At 40.9% G+C, this 22,427-nt stretch overlaps 1 protein-coding gene across 1 annotated transcript in view; it reads right to left on the bottom strand.

The window, feature by feature from the left end:
* Positions 1–680: 680 nt before the first annotated feature.
* Positions 681–22,427, bottom strand: part of hp1bp3 (heterochromatin protein 1, binding protein 3) — a 35,172-nt gene continuing 13,425 nt past the window's right edge. Inside the window, exons 3-12 of the mRNA XM_070860141.1 lie at positions 14,571–14,715; positions 13,133–13,286; positions 10,848–10,991; positions 9,000–9,083; positions 7,606–7,760; positions 6,206–6,296; positions 5,520–5,676; positions 4,336–4,447; positions 2,281–2,427; positions 681–1,734 (exon numbers count right to left, since the gene is read on the bottom strand). Of these exons, the coding sequence (XP_070716242.1) occupies positions 1,464–1,734; positions 2,281–2,427; positions 4,336–4,447; positions 5,520–5,676; positions 6,206–6,296; positions 7,606–7,760; positions 9,000–9,083; positions 10,848–10,991; positions 13,133–13,286; positions 14,571–14,715 (1,460 nt within the window). The 3' untranslated portion in view covers positions 681–1,463. The remainder of the gene's footprint in view (positions 1,735–2,280; positions 2,428–4,335; positions 4,448–5,519; positions 5,677–6,205; positions 6,297–7,605; positions 7,761–8,999; positions 9,084–10,847; positions 10,992–13,132; positions 13,287–14,570; positions 14,716–22,427) is intronic.

Genomic DNA, 22,427 nt, shown 5'->3' with positions numbered 1-22,427 from the left:
TAGAGAAACTCCCTTATTCCAACCAACTCAGCTCTTATACTTCCTAAATTATTGTAAGTTTGGCTATTTAACTAAACCAAAAAGTATTTTTATAAAAAATAAAGGCAGGATATATAATTTTTAAATGGGCTGAATGTCTTATCCATCCTCCAACCCCTTTAGACCATACTTAATCTCAACCTCCCATGTGTAACACCACAGATGGTCACAAAAACAAAATACTGTGGATGCTGCAAATCTGAAATAAAAACAGAAAATGCTGGAAATAGCATTTCAGCAACCTGAAACATTAACTCCGTTTCTCTCCCCACAGATGCTGCCTGACCTGCTGAGTGTTTCCAGCATTTTCTGTTTCTATTACCACAGATGGTCAACTGATTTTAATAAAATATTGGAAACAGAAAACCCATTTTCCAGTTCACTTTTTCTGAGGGGGACCAGGGGATGGGTAAACGTCTAGCTGCAGCCAATCTGCTGTCAGTAGTGTTTGTGTAGGGTGATAGTAGATACGCAATGGACTGAAACCACGGTTCCAATTTTTCTTCTTCATCACATAAAAGAATGTTCAGTTTTAAACTAAAAGCACTCCAGGAGTGATGGAAAACCAAGACTAACTTTCCTGGAACAATTCATGTGAACTTGTGAACAAGGCCAGCTGTAAATGATTACTGACACCAATATACAATGTACAGTATTTTTACTAAGTGAGACTTGATACAGAAAAAAGCTTAACAAAATGGTGCTGCATGCAAGTACTGTACTTCAACTAATGACACTAATGCAATTATCAAAAAGTAAAACAGTAGCAACATTCATCAATACACATACAGTGTGTACAGGGCAATTCCATTACACGGATCTCCAATATAAATCACACAGGGATTGTGAACAATGTTAATGACCTTAAGGTAATACCTGACCTCAAAGGGTAAAGACGTGCCAAAATGCTTTGGGTTTCATCTTCATTCCTTTAGTTTCCATGTCCCAATGCCAGGCAGTAATGTCAAAGCTCATTATACCATAGCACAAATAAACTTTCCACAAGTAGCTCAGGAATGGGTCTTTCCCCAAAAATGTTTGCATAACTATGGAGATCAGATATTACCTTCTTTAAAAGATTACAGCAACTAATTAATTTTCCAAAATCATGATTTCCATTTAAGTCAACCAGCATTTTTGCTTGCTCCCCACTTACAAAGTAAAAACTCAGCGTTTTACCTAAAATTTTTTCATAAGGTCACACACTTAAATATAAAGTGTTAAACCCCATTAAACTAATAAAAACATTATTGAAACAAGTTGCTGATGTCCAACAGCTTATCTAAAATAGCATTCTACATAATTATCTAAAAATAAGTTTCTACTTTTTCTAGGTTAGCTGCAGAAAAGTATTGTGTCACGTGGCATGTTTCAAATGACAAAAACATGCACCACCGAAAAAAAGCATTCCAGCTTTGCCGTTGCTACTTTTTCTGCCTCTGTGAATGCCTTGTGGTGGTCTTGGCTGGTCCTTTCACCTTCTTTGGGGTTGCCTTTTTAGGAGACCCATGCCGAGACTTTTTAGATGCTGTTGGCTTTTTGGCCAACTTCACTGGCGGGGGCCTGGACTTTTTAGCTGTTTTTTTTGCTGGTATTTTCTTTGACGGCGTGCTCTTCTTAGCAATGACTGCTTTCTTCGGCTTGGCGGCTTTTCGTTTCTGCAGCTTGGCCTTGGCTCGTGGAACTGCCTTCTGCCTGTTTCAGGTTGTAAACGGGAAAGATTTAATATAAGCAGCCGATAAACTGCAGTCAAATGGCGATAATCTAGCAATTTATCAATGGCTTTATTGCTACTGTATTGATGAGCAACGAAGTATTTTATGTAATTGTACCAAAACTATAATGAAGAGAATGTTTAAAAACGGCCTGCCATAAGAATTGATTAAATGACTGCCTGTGGTTACAGTTGAACCGTAGAAACTTTCAGCAATTATTCAGGAAAGAAAATAGTTTCATGTACATGCTCTTTGTTAGAACCGTTCGGACAAAGGTTCTAGTTTCTCTTTCCGGGTGCTGATAGGATCTGTTGCGTATTTCTAGCATTTCCTCTTTTTATTTCAGATCTCCAGCGTTTCCTGATTTTTGACCCTTTCAAATGCTGATGCACTCCACAGCTTCTAACATCACAATCCATGAGCTGGGTACATGGAGGTTTGTTGATTATACACAAGTTTTTACTTTGGCAGAAGTTTACATCCTCAAAATTAAAATTGTTTTCAGTGGTAAACATAACTCGTATACCTTCTTTTTTTAGAAGGTGGCTCATCATCATCAGATTCTTCCTCTTCTGACTCGGACTGCTCTTCATCGTCCTCTTCCTCCTCCTCCTCTTCCTCAGATTCTTCCTCCTCTTTCTGATGCTGCTTTTCTGGGAAAAGGACACTGGGACTAAAGAAAAATGGTAGGAATATTTAGTCATAATTAAGGTACCTCCTTTAACACCAAGATAGCTTAGTACCAACATTTTTCCCCAATGTTCTAAATGGGAGAAACGTATAGTAGCTTGGGAAATCCTGCTACTGTGCAGTTAGATAGCAAGCTATCGCAAGTAGACACGATCAAAGGGTTCAGAGTATTTATACTCAGAAGACTTTCCCTTCATAAAAGACCCAAATCAGCCCAATGAGGAAATTAAAATGACTATAAATACCATAAAGTAGTTTAACATTAGCAGTATCAAATGGGTCAGCGCAGAAATTAAGTGGACTGTTTCTTTAACAAAACTCAATGAATGGGATGCCACACTATCTATTGTACTTGGTGTTCTTCCATATACAATACAAGAGATAATACAATTTGTTCCTTTAACAAATTCACTTCATTTTGGTCTCACTCACATGCACAAGGCCTCATGTTTAATCATGGCATTTATTTATTTTCCCAGAGTAATAAAGAATATAATATATTGCAAAGTGAACAGCTCCAAGCAGCACATCAGAAAAAACAGTGGGGTAGGATGGGAAGGTACTGTATACATGTAGGTCAATATTCAAAAGGATGAGGAATACCCTATCTGCTGTAGATAATTTTACATTCATATTGTTCAACCTCCACTGATGGGAGTATACCAAAGTAATGCATACATTTCCTACATTACAACAGTGATTATACCTCAAAAAGTACTTCAGTGGCTGTAAATTGCTTTGGGACATCCGGTGGCTGTGAAAGGCATTATATAAATGCAAGTCTGTCTTTCTTTCCAAAAACTGGTAGCACTAAAAATACGAGAACGGAACATGACATCACTAAAGTATTTGTCCTGAGCTGTCCGATTAAGACAACATTGCTTGGTCAAAGCATGACAATTACTTCAGGTAGCTCCTTGCAAATACTGAACCCTCTACATGTTGCCTGTGACATGGGTGGAACAATCTAACCTCCCCTGATGAATCCTGCTATACGAGTGATCACCACAGAATACACTTTCTACAATCTAACTTGCTAACCTGCCAGCAACTTCAAGAAAGTCAGTTGCTGCACGGGTTTTATGTTAGGCAGAACTGGTATAAAAGCCTGATTTCTACAGGTGTAACTCAGAATGATGGGTTAAATGTCCCAAGTCACCAAAACTCGAGACATCAGTGTAGGCAACTGTAAATGTCCTGCTGTATATCTCAAGAAATCCACTGCGGTAGAACAAATGGTGCAGAAAGAATCCCTCAGAACATCTCAAGGTGAGGACTGTTGTCAGTCAGTGATTTAATGCCGACACTCTTGGTGCATCAGGTGGACTATCAGCTCTGGTCACATAACCTTTGCCAGAGACATGCTGTGAACCCACGGAAGGGAAGCTGGGCTTTTAAAAAGCCCAATTCATTACAATTAAACCAATGTGTCAAAATTAGCAAATATTAATCAAGATGGCGACATTGGTAGGTTTCAAGACCAAAATTGTCAAATCTATCTAGCATCTAAGAAATGCACATGGCAAATGACATTATATTCAGTGTAACGTTAAAAACAGTGAACTTTTGAATGTTCAAGATGATCAACAGTCAAGCTATTTGATGAAAATGGGATTAAATGAACCTGGGTGGATATGCCAAAATAACACAAACTTGTTAAAGACACTGCTCAGAAGTGATCTCCCCACCCCATTAGATGATTATCACTACTTGCATATGGAGATTCAATGAATGAGAAAGTGGTATTTTGAATATGAAATCAACCAGTGAACTCACATGTCCACTTAAATGTGTGATCAGGGGTCATAACAACCTATACAAGCCCTTTGATCACAACTGTAAATACCAGCACTATGGGATGTGTTCTAAATTTGTTTAAAAGCTTCCTTGCCTGGGGTAGAACGGGAAACAAAGTTGGAAGGAGCCACTGAATCCCTTCCCGGAAATCTGTTCAATCCATCCGTATTTTTCACATTTCTGCAGAGTTTTCTTCAGCAAATGCACTGCAAAATAATGTTAAAAATTAAAAGTATTCCAAAGAAAAATTCAGGAAAAATGTTGTGTTTGATATTTATAAACATTGACCAGTTACATAATCTTACAGCCCTACCTTCTCTCACCTGACCAAAGACATTTCTCCAATTACATTTCTCTCCAATTCCACCCCCCCCCCCCCCCTCAATCATACTCTCTGTGATGCTCTGTCTCTTTTTTCATCTTTAAAAATCTCAACACTATCTCTTCCCCAAGCTTTCAATCATCCGTTCTAATCTCTCCCTTCCTGGCTCAGCGGTCATTTCCATAAATTTATTAGTGAAACACCTTGGGACATTTATTTACATCAAAGAAACTATGTAAGTGAAAATAGGTGTAATCGGTTTAGCCCTGAACTTTCAACCACATGCACAAATAAGCCAAATGCAATTCTTTCACAGCAGCAATAAGTTACTTAGTGGGTTGGTTGTTCACTGTTCATTATGCAGCTTTCCCACATTGATACCACTCTTGGGAATGCCACCTTATATTAAAAAAGACTCAGTACACACACAAGTAGAGGTAACATGTGATCGCTGGTTAGAATTTTAGCTAGGACTGATTTGGCAGCATCCAACATCATCGGATGTTTAATGGCTTTTGTATGGAATCATAAAGTACAATGTAAAATTACATTTATTTATTACCAGATATTACTTGTAACTAACAAATGTCCTATGCTGTAATTAAAATTAACCAGAATTCGAAATAAACCTTTCAGGATAATAAAAGTTATGTACTAAATACATACATCAGATCAGTAGCAGTTTGAAAACTAGTTACAAGCCAGAAAAACAAACACTTTGCAAGTTAACGATATTTAACTTACGAATGGAAACACTAGATAATATGATGCAAAATCAAGTACCAACTCTCCATACAGCAGCCACGACCCAGGAAAAGCTCACATTGCTTTCACAATCAAGCTAACAGTTTCCAGAAAACAGACATTAAGTTGGATCTCAGATAGCAATTAATTTTTAAAATGGTTTTCAATTAATATACAAATTAAAGATGTAAAAAAAAACAGCTGTGACTTACTCTGAAAATTAGAATTTGTTGCAGGAACTTTCTCCGAGACATATTTTTTAAGAGCTGTGGTTGAACAGGTTTTGGGTTCATTCATGGCAGTTATGGCACTAAGAATTGCATCCTCAAACGGACCCCCACTTAACGACTTGTCTCCAGTCTTTTTGAGCTGCAATGGGAGGAGATTTAAACAGTAAATGCAATCTTAGTCTCCGGGGTCCATGTTTTTTCTTTTACAAATAAATGATCTCTGCACCCATCAAATTCCACATTGGACTGCAGGTGGAGCCAAGGTTTAGACTTCTCCTTCCTGCTCAGTCATTGGGATCCACTCTAACATATCCACTTGCCAATTTTCCTTTCTCTCAGGTGGATCATTATCGTGAAGTGCTCCATCTGGTGTTCAAAATGAGAACTGCCATGGGAAATAACAATTAAAATGTCAGATGAGATTTACAACAAAACAAGTGCTCCCAAGGATGTTGGTCTACAGTAGCTTATTCCAACTAGTTAATAGAATTCCAATTCAAGGGGCAAGTTACTCAGGATGACTTCCAAACACTTATGGTGATGTTGGGGGAAAATTCCATTTAACTGCAGCAGGATCATGTGTGTACCCCAAACTGGCAACGACTCTGCCCAGCCACAAAGTAATTACACAGATCCCACTACATGTCTGACATCTGCAGTACACTTACCTGGAATGTGCCCGATGCTCCCTTGCCAGTAATCTGGTCCAGCTGACCTTTATCTACAGCTCTTTGCAAAGCTTGTTTGAGTAAATAGGGCCTGCAAATTAAGCACACAATAAAATATTCAGTGCAGGAAATAATTTATCTGCAAGTACTATAAATCATGTTCTCAAAAAAGGTGACTTGATGAGAAACACTGTAACCATATCTAAAAGCATTAATGCCTTGCAGTGAAATTGAATTCACTGATCAGTTCATTTCATATTTGGAAGATTTCTGAGGAAAAGCTCCTGCCAAAAATTTTATATAAAGTAACATATACAGGCACATTGTTCTTGATCATTAGTTGCTTGATTTCTATTTGCACTTTTCTCAACCCTCCAGCTCAAAGAGAGGGGGAGACTGATTCTGGGGAAAGGGGGAGAAGGATGGAGGGGAGAGAGGGAGAAAAGAACTCAGAGAAATAGAGCATAAGAGAGCGAGAAACAGAGAAAAATCGCTCGGGGGTGGGGGGGAGAAGAGATTGAAACATCACTATTTGATCACTACTCACATTTGTATCCTATGGGCCAAAGTATTTTAAAAATATTGATATTACACAATTATCATTACTGCTCTGCGCCTCTTCCTTCCCATCGCTGTACTCCCTGCCTTCTGTAGTCTCCCCCTACATTTTATTTTATATTTAAATTTGAAATTTACTCCTCCTCCTGCGCCTCTGCTGGCCTGATTTTGGATCAAAACCTCCATTTCTGAAATTCATAAGAAATAGGAGCAGGAGAAGGCCATACAGCCCCTCAAGCCTGCTCCATTATTCAATAAAGTCATGGGTGATCTTCGTCCTCAAGTGTTCTTTCCTGCCCGATCCCTAAATCCCTTGAGTCCAAAGATCTATCGATCTCAGTCTTGAATATACTCAATGACTCAGCATCCACAGCCCTTTGGGGCAGAGAATTCCAAAGATTCACAACCCTCTGAGTGAAGAAATTCCCCCCTCATCTCCATTTTAAATGGCCAACCCCTTATCCCGAGACCATGCCCCCTAGTTCTAGACTCTCCAGCCAGGGGAAAACAGCCTCTCAGCATCTACTCTGTTAGTATCTTATATGTTTCAATTAGATCACCTCTCATTCTTGTAAACTTCAGAGAGAATGGGCCAATTCAGTTCAATTGGCTGAAACTAGTCAATTTTAAACCATTTAGGAGAGAACATTAAAGTTTGACTGGTCAAATTACGAACAACTGGCTAACTCTAATGCCTTTGGTGACCGATCTTCGAGAACGAAAAGCAGATCACGATAAAGAATCGGTAGTCTACAAGCTGAAGCTCAAAGCAGGGATTTAGTGTACTTCACATTGGTTGTAGCATTGGGCAAGTACACCAACATGAATCTTTATTTTCATACCTGCTCTCAGCATTCAGTTTGGGGTAATATTGAAGAAGATACTTCTTGATAAGACCATATGATGCCTCTTTAGGTTCACACAGCTTTGTGAATGCCAATGGTAGAGCATCCTCCAGTTTTATTGGCTGCTCCGTTGGTCCAGATGAAGTGGTTTTCTATTAAAGAAAGAATACTAGGCTTAATCAAAAACAAGAGCTTTTGTTTGAAAAACACACTTACCTTCTGTACAGTCCATATTAAGTTGTCTGTGCAGAGGTACTATATGTAAGTTTTGCGGCGATCAAGATTCTACTCCAACTGGAAAAGCATATCTATGTACTGAAAACTGAAAAAGGTTGTCAATATGGCTAATAGCTGAATCGTGCAGTACTCTGGGCAAGAAACAGTTGGGGGGGGGGAAAAAGACCAAACGGTTCTGAAAAATACTTCCAATTAAAATTCCCCAATTCTGATGGCAGGAATCCTATTGTACACGGATCCAAAAATAACAGGAAAATATACCAACAGTAATAACTGAAGTGCCATTCAAGAAGTCACTGCCCCAGAATATATACCAAAATTCAATTTGTTTAAATCTTGACAGACATGTTGAAATGCTGTTAAGACTAGGGTCTAAATTTTAGCAGGGCAGCTCTGGAACCACGACCAGATGCTGCTGCTCAGAATAAAATTTCATATTTTCTTAAATAGTTTGGGATATTGAAGTGATGGCAATCACCCTCACCTTGGGCATCAACATGAATACAAGCGTGAAGAACATGTGCGAGATCGGAAGTCATAAAGCATGCCATGTAGAAACATTCTGACACACCATATTGTGGCCTGAATTATAGACTCAGTGAAAATGTATCCAGCCCAATATTAATAAAAAAAGAAAATAACTTAACGGACTAGAGGATTACAAAGTAACTTGCACATCTTTCAGCAAAAAAGCCTCATTCCTGACCACTTGCTATGAATTTTAAATCCCTTTGCCCTTACCAGCATAAATTACGGACATCCCATTAACTTAAATATGAAGTGCCCTTTGAATACCAACAATTCTGTCACGTCCATCATACTCCTGGCTTCCAATTTGATGCAAACAAACTAAAAGAGAAAGAAAGCCAGTTATTTAACACTGGCATCTTCCAACCCGAAGCCAGCAAGTTACAAGTAGATAAAGGCTCAGGAATTTATATTAGTTACAAATACTTGGATTTGCCTAGGTACAACACATTCCCACAGGAATTACTGGAGCAGTAATCTTAAGAGATAGGCCAGGCTAAGCACAGCTGTATGCACTCCCATTCCAACTATGAACAATGCTAAATGCATTAGCTAGTGAGGTAGAACAAAGGACATGGAAAACATTTTAAATTCCACTATTACAGAAGTTGCAACCATGTATTTACCTTTTTGTCCTGTTTAGATTTGTGTGATTGTTTTCCTGCATTTGACACAACCACAAAACTTCCAGAAGCACCTTTTCCCTTCACCTGAAGAAAAGGATGCATGCTAAATTATTGCATATTACATACTAGCATCAGGGTGCGAATCAGTTCAAGCAGAGCTCAACAATGATACCATTATGTACTTGCAAGGAAGTGATTTATCTTAGTACTTGGCATCATATATATTTTTGCTCAGTTCTCCATGTACAAAAGTGGAAAATTCCCCCACAAAAATGTAAGAACCTTCACAAAACACTTAGTCAATGGCCTGTAATTTGCGGTCAGCAGCGAAGCAAAGGCCAGAAGTTTGACTTTTCCGATGTTCAGTTGAGATCAGTGTGAGCGCAGCCAGTTTCCTAGCAGTGAATGACTGACTGTAACTTCAGGATTTCTGCATTGGGATGCGCATGTGCTAGACTTAAATTGCTGTCAGTTTCATTCGCTGTTATTACCCACCGCAAATTCCAGGCCACTATTTTGGCACAGTGGAGTAAAGTTTCACTGCAATTCAGACTTCTATTGCACTTAGCACTTATCAAAATGAAGGATACTATTGAATAGAACGATTTACAGCTGTACGACCAAGTATACCCAGGTCAGGCACAGCATAGGTTGGATGCAGAACAAGGTTTCAATATATCAACCTCCAAACATCAGCCGCAATATATTAATTTGAGAGAGTTTCCATTGAGCCCCCTCCCCCCATCCATTCTTTTGTCGGACAGCCTTGTGCAGGGGCCATGCTAATCTACATTGTATCGTCCCAATTCTGATTCTCATGACATCACAGACTCTCAAATGCCTAATGTAAGCAGTTTTGTGCTTTGGACCGCTGCCTTGTAGGGAATAGGATGTGATTCACTACATAGCACCATTGAAACTTTGGAGTTGGTGGGGGGGGGGGGAAAGAGAAGGAGAGGAAGAGAAAGAAACACACGAATTGCTGGACCAAAGTCCATCTAGTTTGCCTTCTATCACCTTGGTAGTCGCATGATACAATGATAATGGAATTGTTGACTAATCGCAGAAATCAATCACTATCAATTAGTCTACAACAGACCCAGACATGACAAGAAAAAAACCCCGGTGGTGGAGAGCTCTGGGAGCAATAGGTCCAAAGTCACCTGTTCCGCCCAAGCATGTTACATTTACCACATCATGTCTAAAATTAGTCAGAAACTGCATTCCAAAATGTTATTTTCAGAAAGAAATCTATCTAATTTGCATTTGAATTAATCAATACTAACTGCCTCCAACAGCGCCCTAGGGAGCCTGACTACTTGCTCAATGAAATAATGTTACCGCAGATTAGTTTTACCCCATTTCAAGCGCAGGCAGTGTCCTCCCTCTGGTTCTACTGTTCTGGACAAGGTGAAATAGTTTCTCATGGTCTACATTATCTAGTCCCTTTAGAATCCTAAAAAACACCAATCATATCGCCTCTCAAACTTCTCTCTTCCAGTGCCAACAGGTCCAATTTACACAATTGCTCCATCCCCTCAATCATTCTTTCAATATCTGCAGTATCCTTTTCATACTGCGGTGACCAGAACTGTACACAGTATTCTAGGTGTGGTCACACCAATCATCTATAAAGTGGCAGAATTACCTCACTATTCTGGAAAGAGAAAGAGAATGATAGAGAGAGAGAGAGATATAAAAAGAGAAACGGAGAAAGAAAAAGACGGAGGAAAAAAAGTTAGAGAGGGGTGTTGAAACTTCACCATCCATTAACTACATTACCAGAATGGAATCGACTCCTACTTTAGTAGCCTCCACACTAATGCCATAAAATGATCTAATGATTACCTGTTTGATAGCACCGCGTTGTAGCTCCCGTTTTAAGGCTTGCTTTAGTATATATCCCCTGTGCTCCAAGTCCAGTGATGGATACTTGTTGATGATGTATTTCCTTATGGCAACAACTGAAGCACCAGACTTCTGAAAACAAGCCTGAAAAAGAGATAAGAGTATTTTTAAAATGCTCCCTTTACATCGTGCATTTGCAAGTTTGAAATGACTCACTAGAAAGAGGATATTTTGATTTAATCAAATTACTAACTGGATTGAACAGCAACAAGTGTAAATGTTGCTATTTACCTTAAATGACTGATAAACAGCATACAGCAGCAAGCCACACACGGCTCGGATTATGCGGGGCCCACGACCGTGCGTACACACCAGGAACTTGCGATCTGTCAAGTTTCAGCTTGACAGATGATTCGCATGCGCAAGAAATGGACGTTCGCTGATGCAAGGTCGGGCTATTTACCCAACTGCTGCCCACAAAACTTTTATGCCTGGTAAAATCAGGTGCAGGACCTCCTTTTACCAGTGTAAGGGTTTAAATAAATATTAAAATACATTTTAAAAAATCATTTAAACATTCAAAACTGTTAAAATTAGTTTAGGTTATTCTTGGACCTTTTAAAAATATTTAATGTATTTTTCAAAAAATTACATTTTTGTTTTAAATATTTAATTAAAATGTATGTTAATTAATTTTAAACGTGTGGTCATTTATTTTTATTTTGGTTAGGTGAATTTACGTACGGAATCCCCATAGGACCCCCCCCCCCCCCCCACCTTTTGATTGGCTGGCCCGACCCACGTGATCCCAGGGATGCTTGCGAACCGTATGCGCCCCCTGGGATACGCGGACCTTTACGCAGGCATATGCCTGCAGGCCCAGGACTGCAAGAGTCCGAAGATACGGAGGTACCAGGTAGGTATGTACTTTTCTTGCGGATCGGAGGCATTCACCTTCATCCGCAATTTCAGGTCAAACATTTCATTTGAGATTTTTTAAAACGTGCCAACATTCAGATACATCATTCCTACTTAAATGTTGGGAAAGACTTTCTGTAATGATTATACAGACTGGAAATCCAAGGTTTGATTTCAGGTCTGTGCAGAGTTGACATTCAGCCAGGGTGCCAATCAGACTGCTCCAAATGGCTTCAGTGCCCAGGGCTGGGGTGAGATCAGCAAAATATCCTGATCGGAATTTTGAATCTGTAACAGTTGCCTAACCTTCTTTATTCCGAAGGTCAATGTCTCAGCCTTGGCTCAGTGGTAGCACTCTCACACGTGCTAGAAGGACATGGCTTCAAGCCCCAATCGAAAGACTTGAACACAAAATCTAGATTGACATTTCAGTGCAGTACTGAGGGAGTGCTGCACTATCAGGTATTCTGAAGAGGGGCAGAGGAGATTTCCCAGTATCCTGGCCACCATTTATCCTTTAACAGCACCACTAAAACTTATCTGGACATTTATCTCACTGTTGCTTGAGAGCGCTTTCTGTGTGCAACATTTTCCTTCACTACAACAGTGACAACACTTCAAATATATGCCATTGGCTGTAAAGTGCTTTTGGACTTACTGAGGACATGAAAGGCACTTTGTAAATGCAAGTTTTTTTTAAATTTCAATGGAGACAAATTTGAAAATAACAAATTAGAGTTGAGGCTCAGTTCTATAGTGATGGTATAGCTCAAGTACTTAAATAACTCTATATCCTCCAAGTCTCATATAATGGAGGCAGGCACATATTCAGCCATCAGCACCAACATCAATGTATATTTTTGTCAAAAACATTGACAAGACTGAAACCAGTGTCATTGCCCCGCCACAAACCCCATACTCTTCCCACCAAATCCATCTCCTCCATGGTCACTGTCCCAGGCATAACCTCAGCAGCCTGTTCAACATAGAGTTGGGCTTCCAACCTCATATCCTCTGGAACTTCCTTCCTAAAATCCTCTGTCTCTCCACGTCAAATCGTGTGCTTAAGCCTACAGGGTTTGCACTCACGATCTTCTGACTTAAGAGGAGAGAGTGCTATCACTGAGCCAACACCAACACTTGCAAGCTAACATTGTTATGGGAGTTGCCATCATCAGAATATGGGCTTTAATCATACTTTTTCAAGTTATGATAGTTAAAAAAGGAAACAATGTCAATTTTTCTGATCTATATATTCAAGTAAAACAAGTCAAAGGATATAGTTGCTTAAAATACATAATGAGAAAACTTAATAAAGGTTTACTTGAGTAGCATACTACAGCTGAGAGAGATTTTCCACCACCTACCTTAATAGCTTCTGTGACAATAGCATCCATTTTTGGTCTTGCAGTAGCAGTCATCTGAGAATTTTTCTGCACTCGAGCCAGTTGACTAGCAGACAAGGTAGCCCAGGATGGAATGGTCTTTTTAATCTTCTTATCCTTGGCTGGTTCCTTTTCTCTGCAACAGGACACAAATCACAACGTTTAGTGCTGGTCACTATATAACATTCTCTAGGAAACATTTTAACTTTTCATTTATATAACATCTTATTGGATGTTTTGAATGCCTCACAGAACTTCATATTACAAACCATTGAAAAGAATGACTATTTAATCTGTTTTTAGTGATATTGGTTGAGGGATAAATATTGCCAAGACATTGGGAGAACTCATTACTTTCCTTCAGATAGTGCCATGGAATTTTCAATGTCCAAGGGAACAGGCAGATGGGACCTTGATTCAACTCCTCATTGGAACAGTACAGAACTTCCCCAATTCTGTCAGCTCAGATTACGAGCTGAAACCTCCGATATGGTGCTCACACGGACAATCTTCTGACCGAGAGGTGACAGCACAAGTTTCATTTTAGAACAGTACAACGAATGTAACCATCAATTTAACCAAATTCCCTCTAAGGCCTGCTGCTGAGGATGGGGATGTGCAGAATCCTAACAGCTCTGGCTTTTACAGAACTGAAGACCACAGTATTAGCATTTTAAATTAGGTATCAGATCCATCATCTGAGTTGGCCTGAAATGGAGATTTCATGCTAAGCCCAAATAACCATGTTCAATTGATTCATATTAACCATTTCATACATGGTTGCTCGGGGCTGGGAGGAGGGAAGAAAGAGAGGTAGAGCAGTGGCAACATACATATGCTGCCCTTGAACTTGATACTCCCATCTCGTCCTCCAAACCAAAATTATGTCCTTTCCAGGGTGACCTGAATGCTTCAGTGTCCAAAATGTAAATGTTACATTTAGGATTCGCCTTTCTTTCCTTGACTGCTTTAGAAGAGGGGCTATACAGCCCTTGTTGCTTGTGTAAAATCAGCACTCTCAGATGCAGATTTCAATCCAATTTTACTGCTTTCTCTCTCTACCCTTTTATATTCTTTACGCTCAGATGGTTCTTATTAACTCTTATTTTGTCTTCCCCCCCCCCCCACTTATGTGTCCCACTACTCTCTTGCATTCATCCCAGGTTACCCATTTAGAAAGAGGAATGGAGAAAACTACATGAGCAGAAACAGGTAATAAACTCTAGTTCTGCTAAAATGTTAGACTAAGGAAAAGCAAAACTGAAGACATTGAATATAGACATTTCTGTTCTATCTGAAGCATACCGTGGCTACAATAACGACTAGAGTCCGTACTGTGAAAACAAATTATTCAGATTTCCTACTATGTTACCATCATAAAATGAGTACAACATTTTTGAATTGACATGGATACACTTACTCCTTTTTAGGCTCCTCTGCAGGTTTGGTTTCTTTCTCTTCATCGCCACTTTTTTCTGCTTCTTTCTTTTCCTCCTCTGGGGCTGAAGTGTCGTTTTCTGGTTCCTCCTCTGCAGACACAGATTCTTCGGAAGTCACATCGGCATCTTAGTGCAAAGAAAAGGGCGATCATTCAAAAGAACTTGAACTCTGAGCAAGTCTTTTGGTCAGCTAGGTGTCTGACAAATGTAGATAGATACTGATCACCGTAATTAAGAGTCTCTGAAACAAACTAAGAAATTATCTTTCCCCAATCCAGATTGCCATAGGGACACACCCCACTTATTTAAGTCCAGAGCAGTTGAGCAGAGTCAATGCTTAGGGCTCCTCCTTACCAAGGCTGGGGTACAGCTAAAGTTTAACCAGCTAATGCCCTGGAGTACAGGAGCAAGGATGTCTTACTACAGTTATACAAGGCCTTGGTGAGACCGCACCTGAAGTAGTGTGCGCAGTTTTGGTCTCATTACCTAAGAAAAGATATACTTGCCATAGAGGGATTACAGCGAAGATTCACCAGACTGATTCCTGGGATGGCAGGACTGTCGTATGAAGAGAGATTGGGTCGACTAGGCCTGTATTCACTAGACTTTAGACGAATGAGAGGGGATCTCGTTGAAACGTCTAAAATTCTGACTGAATTGGATAGACTGGATGCGGGGAGGATGTTTCCCCTGGCTGGGAAGTCTAGAACAAAGGGTCACAGTCTCAGGATACGGGGTAGGAAATTTAGGACTGAGATGAGGAGAAATTTTTTCATTCAGAGGGTGGTGAACCTGGGGAATTCTCTACCAAAGAAGACTGTGGAGGCCAAGTCATTGAATATATTTAAGAGGGAGATAGACAGATTTCTAGAAACAAAAGGCATCAAGGGGTCTGGGGAAAAAATGGGAATATGCTGTTGAGATAGAGGATCAGCCATGATCATATTGAATGGCAGTGCAGACTCGAAGGGCCGAATGGCCTATTACTGCTCCTATTTTCTATGTTTCTATGTTTACCAGTAGAGAACTGGTAACGTCCTACTGCTTGTCTAGCTAGGGTCACCCTACCAGTTAGGTCATTTGCATGGTAAAAGTTAAGAATCCCAGGCCACAGCGACAGGTGAACCCTTGTAGGTTGCATCAGTGAGCCATGCTGACGGGCAAATCTTGAACAGTGGCTTGCCATACTGTGGACCTGCTTGATTCAGGTACAAGATTATGGAATTTCTAGCATCAGACATATAGGGCCCAAGTTTCCACATGATTTGCGCCTGATTTTTAGGAGCAACTGGTGGAGAACGGACTATCTTAGAAATCGCAATTCTCCACATTTTTTTTTCCTGCAGTTCTAGTCAGGTAGAACAGTTCTACTTTGGAACAGAATTTTTTCTTCAAAAGGGGGCGTGTCCGGCCACTGACGCCTGATTTGAAAGTTTCCACAGTGAAAACGTACTCCAAACTAAAGTAGAATGGAGCAAGTGAAGATTTTTGTAGAACTGAAAAACCCTGTTCTACACATTAAAAAATCAGGCGCAGGTTACAAATTAGGCGTCCAGAACGAGGTGTGGGGGGGGAGGGGGGGGGGGGGGGAAGGGAACACATTAAATTCTACAATAAATCCTTATTTATACTTCTACAAATATTATACAAATAAATCCAACCTGAATAAACATTTATAAGCAAAGAAAAGATTAAATAAACCATCTTCCTACCTGTGTGAAAGTGCTTCAGCCAGGGAGAATTCTGCAGCCGTTCGTTGCCGCTGAGCGGGAGGGGGGGGGGGGGGGAAAGGAGAAAGCGGTTTGTTGTTGTGGAGGGGAGGGAGGTGAAGGAGACAGCCGTTTGTTGCCGCGGAGGGGAGGGAGGGGAAGGAGACAGCCGTTTGTTGCCGTGGAGGGTGGGGAGGGGAAGGAGACAGTGAGAAGGGTAGCCTCAGTGCTGATGGCAATGTGCTTTTATTAAAAAATGTTCAAAAATTAAACAGCTACAAAGAACTACAAAAATGGCCGAGTGCCAATGTTTTTTTTCACACTGAGCATGCGCGAACACTCCAACGCGCACGCGCAGCGTTGCCGGCAGGAAAAAAACTAATTTAAATAGTACCCGCCCCCTTCCACTTACAAAATCGGCGCGAGTGTAGGCTCCGCCCCCCTGGGCGCCGCACCAAACAGACAAGGAGCTGCAAAGCGCTCGAGAATAGCGTGTTTTTTTTCTGGCGCCGTTTTAGGCGTGAAAAACGGGCGCCCAGCTCGGAGGGGCGCCCGTTTTTTATCCTGTGGAAACTTGGGCCCATTATCTGGGAATCGCCTCAATTTGACTGTTTAAGAATAATTTCCAATAACCCCATTTTCACAATAACTCTTAAGACACAACATGTCTAGTTCAGAGAATATATTACAAAAATGACTAAATCTGAAATAATTACAGCAATAAAGAAATCACACTGCTACTTTCAAAGCTTTGATTAAAACGTTAGGAATGACAATGGTGTACAAATCATTATATTTAAGGGCAATTATTATACCACAGTTTGAGACTGGCACCCATTTAAAAGGCAACAAAGTAGAACTCCACATCTCTTTCTGCCCAAGGAAATCATGTTCTCTTGTGCCCAAAGACAGGCAGGGAGAGCAGATTCGCTCTGGACAACATTTTAAAACCAGAAATGAAGGTTAAAACATTCCACCTGGAAATGGTCTCACATTTCTTACCCAACTGACTTCATACCAGAATTACGGCAACACGCCTTAACACATGCTCTTCAAACTGTAACTAGTGGGGTGCCACAGGGATCAGTGCTGGGACCTCAACTATTTACAATCTATAATAATGACTTGGATGAAGGGACTGAGTGTAATGTAGCCAAGTTTGCTGATAATACAAAGATGGGTGGGAAAGCAAGTTGTGAGGAGGACACAAATAATCTGCAAAGGGATATATAGACGGGCCAAGTGAGCGGGCAAATATTTGGCAGATAAGAGTATAATGTGGGAAAGTGTGAGATTAACCACTTTGGCAGGAAAAATAAAAAAGCAAATTATTATTTAAATGGGAGATTACAAAATGCTGCAGTACAGAGGCACCTGGAGGTCCTTGTACATGAAACACAAGAAGTTAGTATGCAGATACAGCAAGTAATCAGGAAGGCAAATGGAATGTTGGCCTTTATTGTAAGGGGGATGGAATATAAAAGTCCAACAGTCTACATAGGATTATATAGGATATACGGCACAGAAACAGGCCATTCAACCCAACCAGTCCATGCGGGTGTTTATGCTCCACTCGAACCTCCTCTCATCTTTCCTCATCTAAATCTAGCAGCATAACCCTCTACTCCCTTCTCGGTCATTTGCTTGTCTAGCCTCCTCTTAAATGCATCGATACTATTCGCTTCAACCACTCCGTGGTAGTGAGTTCCACATTCTCATCACTCTCTGGGTAAAGAATTTTCTTCTGAATTCCCTGTTGGATTTCTTGGTGACTCTCTTATATTAATGGCTTCTAGTTATGCTCTTCTCCACGTGAAAACAATCTCTCTGTATCCACTTTATCAAAAACTTTCACAATTTTAAAGCCCTCTATTAGGTTATCCCTCAGCCTTCTTTCTTTCTTTTTTTAAAAAGAGAAAAGAGACCCAGCCTGTTCATCCTTTCCTTATCCCTGCAAATCTTCTCTGTACCTTCTCCAGTGCCTCTATATCCTTTTTATAATATGGCGACTAGAACTGTATGCAGTACTCCAAGTGTGGTCTAGCCAAGGTGCGATACAAATTTAGCATAACATCCCTACTTTTCAATTCTATACTTCTAAAAATAAACCCTAGTACCCTAGTGCTTGATTTGATTTTTTATGGCTTTGCTAACCTGTGTCGCAACTTTAGTGATTTGTGTATTGGTACTCCCGAGATCCGTTTGTTTCTCTACCCCACCTAGACGCATACCCTCCAAGTAATATCTAACTTTTCTATTCTTCCTACCAAAATGTAATATCTCACATTTATCTGTGTTGAACTTCATTTGCCAATTATATGCCCATTCTGCAAGTTTATTAATGTCCTCCTGTAATTTGTTGCAGCACTCCTCGGTATTGACTATCTCCCCAATTTGGTGTCATCCGCAAATTTAGAAATTGTATTTTTGATTCCAAAGTCTAAATCGTTAATATAAATTGTGAACAAGTGGTCCCAGCATTGATCCTTGTGGAACACCACTACCCACATTCTGCCATTGTGAATAGCTACCCTTTACCCCTACTCTCTGCTTTCTGTCTTGAAGCCAGCTAGCGATCCATTCTGCTACTTGTCCAGACTCTGCATTCACTGACCTTGAGTTAGTCCAATATGGGGTACCTTATCGAAGTCCTTTTGAAAATGTAGATAAATTACATCTGCTGCATTATCATCGTCTACACTCTCTGTTACATCTCCAAAAAATTCAATGAGGTTGGTCAAGCAAGAGTTTCCCTTTGAAATCAACGCTGACTGGATGAGTATTAGTTGTAAAAAGTGAAATTTAGTTTAACATTTTGATTTAACTTAGAACTTTAAAAACTGCAGTTAACAGAAACTGCCCGTCAGCTGTAAGTGTTTGTCTTAAACAGGTGCTAATTATCGTGAGCAGAAACTTGGGTGCGGCGCCAAAGATATAAAAGTAAACACTAGCTGCCGACGCATACAGTGATCTTAAACGGAGTGCACTTGGGAATTTAGCAAAAGTGGGAATTTGGAAGAGGGAGAAGGAGGTGCTGCTTTTGCCTCCACAGGACAGCAGATAGGTGATTGGTTGATGAGTATTACAACTTATTTTTCTCCAAGCTAGGCAGTGGTTTAAACTAAGAGCTGGGGAACTATATTTAAATTAATAACTAGATAAATGAATTAAAAATAATTATAAATAATTGAATAAAAACTTTAACTAATTAAATTAATTCAGGCTATCAATATGCAAATAAATAAAAATGACTAGAGATGGCAGAGCAGGCTACGTGTCGGGACTATAGTATGTGGGAGTTTGTGGACAGCGAGACTGTCCCGGATTCCCACATCTGCATGAAATGTCTCTGCTTTCAGTCACTCCAACTCAGTCATTGAGCTGGAGTGAGATTTAGACACACTCCAAAACATAAGGGAGGGGGAGGAATTTCTGGGCAGTTTTATCCAGAAAACAGTTACACCCCAGAGGAATGCACAGGTTCAGGAAAGGGAGGGTGTGACTGTTAGGGAGCCGGGTAACGAGGACTTAGGAGACATTGAGAAGGAGGTCCCGCAGACACTGGTCCTGTCCAATATGTCGAGGAATCAACTAGGGGGGAGGCCATCTTAGACTGGGTGTTATGTAATGAGAGAGGATTAATTAGCAATCTCGTTGTGCGAGGCCCCTTGGGGAAGAGTGACCATAATATGGTGGAATTCTGCATTGGGATGGAGAATGAAACAGTTAATTCAGAGACCATGGTCCAGAACTTAAAGAAGGCTAACTTTGAAGGTATGAGGCGTGAATTGGCTGGGATGGATTGGCGAATGATACTTAAGGGGTTGACTGTGGATGGGCAATGGCAGACATTTAGAGACCGCATGGATGAACTACAACAATTGTACATTCCTGTCTGGCATAAAAATAAAAAAGGGAAGGTGGCTCAACCGTGGCTATCAAGGGAAATCAGGGATAGTATTAAAGCCAAGGAAGTGGCATACAAATTGGCCAGAAATAGCAGCGAACCTGGGGACTGGGAGAAATTTAGAACTCAGCAGAGGAGGACAAAGGGTTTGATTAGGGCAGGGAAAATGGAGTATGAGAAGAAGCTTGCAGGGAACATTAAGACGGATTGCAAAAGTTTCTATAGATATGTAAAGAGAAAAAGGTTAGTAAAGACAAACGTAGGTCCCCTGCAGTCAGAATCAGGGGAAGTCATAACGGGGAACAAAGAAATGGCGGACCAATTGAACAAGTACTTTGGTTCGGTATTCACGAAGGAGGACACGAACAACCTTCCGGTTATAAAAGGGGTCGGGGGGTCTAGTAAGGAGGAGGAACTGAGGAAAATCCTTATTAGCCGGGAAATTGTGTTGGGGAAATTGATGGGATTGAAGGCCGATAAATCCCCAAAGCCTGATGGACTGCATCCCAGAGTACTTAAGGAGGTGGCCTTGGAAATAGTGGATGCGTTGACAGTCATTTTCCAACATTCCATTGACTCTGGATCAGTTCCTATGGAGTGGAGGGTAGCCAATGTAACCCCACTTTTTAAAAAAGGAGGGAGAGAGAAAACAGGGAATTATAGACCGGTCAGCCTGACATCGGTAGTGGGTAAAATGATGGAATCAATTATTAAGGATGTCATAGCAGTGCATTTGGAAAGAGGTGACATGATAGGTCCAAGTCAGCATGGATTTGTGAAAGGGAAATCATGCTTGACAAATCTTCTGGAATTTTTTGAGGATGTTTCCAGTAGAGTGGATAAGGGAGAACCAGTTGATGTGGTATATTTGGACTTTCAGAAGGCGTTCGACAAGGTCCCACACAAGAGATTGATGTGCAAAGTTAGAGCACATGGGATTGGGGGTAGTGTACTGACATGGATTGAGAACTGGTTGTCAGACAGGAAGCAAAGAGTAGGAGTAAATGGGTACTTTTCAGAATGGCAGGCAGTGACTAGTGGGGTACCGCAAGGTTCTGTGCTGGGGCCCCAGCTGTTTACACTGTACATTAATGATTTAGATGAGGGGATTAAATGTAGTATCTCCAAATTTGCGGATGACACTAAGTTGGGTGGCAGTGTGAGCTGCGAGGAGGATGCTGTGAGGCTGCAGAGCGACTTGGATAGGTTAGGTGAGTGGGCAAATGCATGGCAGATGAAGTATAATGTGGATAAATGTGAGGTTATCCACTTTGGTGGTAAAAACAGAGAGACAGACTATTATCTGAATGGTGACAGATTAGGAAAAGGGGAGGTGCAAAGAGACCTGGGTGTCATGGTACATCAGTCATTGAAGGTTGGCATGCAGGTGCAGCAGACGGTTAAGAAAGCAAATGGCATGTTGGCCTTCGTAGCAAGGGGATTTGAGTACAGGGGCAGGGAGGTGTTGCTACAGTTGTACAGGGCATTGGTGAGGCCACACCTGGAGTATTGTGTACAGTTTTGGTCTCCTAACCTGAGGAAGGACATTCTTGCTATTGAGGGAGTGCAGCGAAGGTTCACCAGACTGATTCCCGGGATGGCGGGACTGACCTATCAAGAAAGACTGGATCAACTGGGCTTGTATTCACTGGAGTTCAGAAGAATGAGAGGGGACCTCATAGAAACATTTAAAATTCTGACGGGGTTCGACAGGTTAGATGCAGGAAGAATGTTCCCAATGTTGGGGAAGTCCAGAACCAGAGGTCACAGTCTAAGGATAAGGGGTAAGCCATTTAGGACCGAGATGCGGAGGAACTTCTTCACCCAGAGAGTGGTGAACCTATGGAATTCTCTACCACAGAAAGTTGTTGAGGCCAATTCACTAAATATATTCAAAAAGGAGTTAGATGAGGTCCTTACTACTAGGGGGATCAAGGGGTATGGCGAGAAAGCAGGAATGGGGTACTGAAGTTGAATGTTCAGCCATGAACTCATTGAATGGCGGTGCAGGCTAGAAGGGCCGAATGGCCTACTCCTGCACCTATTTTCTATGTTTCTATGTTTACCTGTGAGGACAAGACAGACAGATTGCGGGGAGGACAGCCACAATGCAGACCAAGACATCTTGGCTCAGAAGGGGCAGGGGAAGAGAGAAGTGTGGTAGTGATTCAAGAATTAGGGGGATAGTGTCCTCTTCAGCCACAAATGAGAATCCCAAAGGG

This window comes from Pristiophorus japonicus, chromosome 18 (genome assembly GCF_044704955.1).
Source record: "Pristiophorus japonicus isolate sPriJap1 chromosome 18, sPriJap1.hap1, whole genome shotgun sequence".
NCBI lineage: Eukaryota > Metazoa > Chordata > Chondrichthyes > Pristiophoridae > Pristiophorus > Pristiophorus japonicus.
Note: the sequence above shows the minus strand (reverse complement) of the source record. Positions and strands in the feature narration are given on the sequence as shown.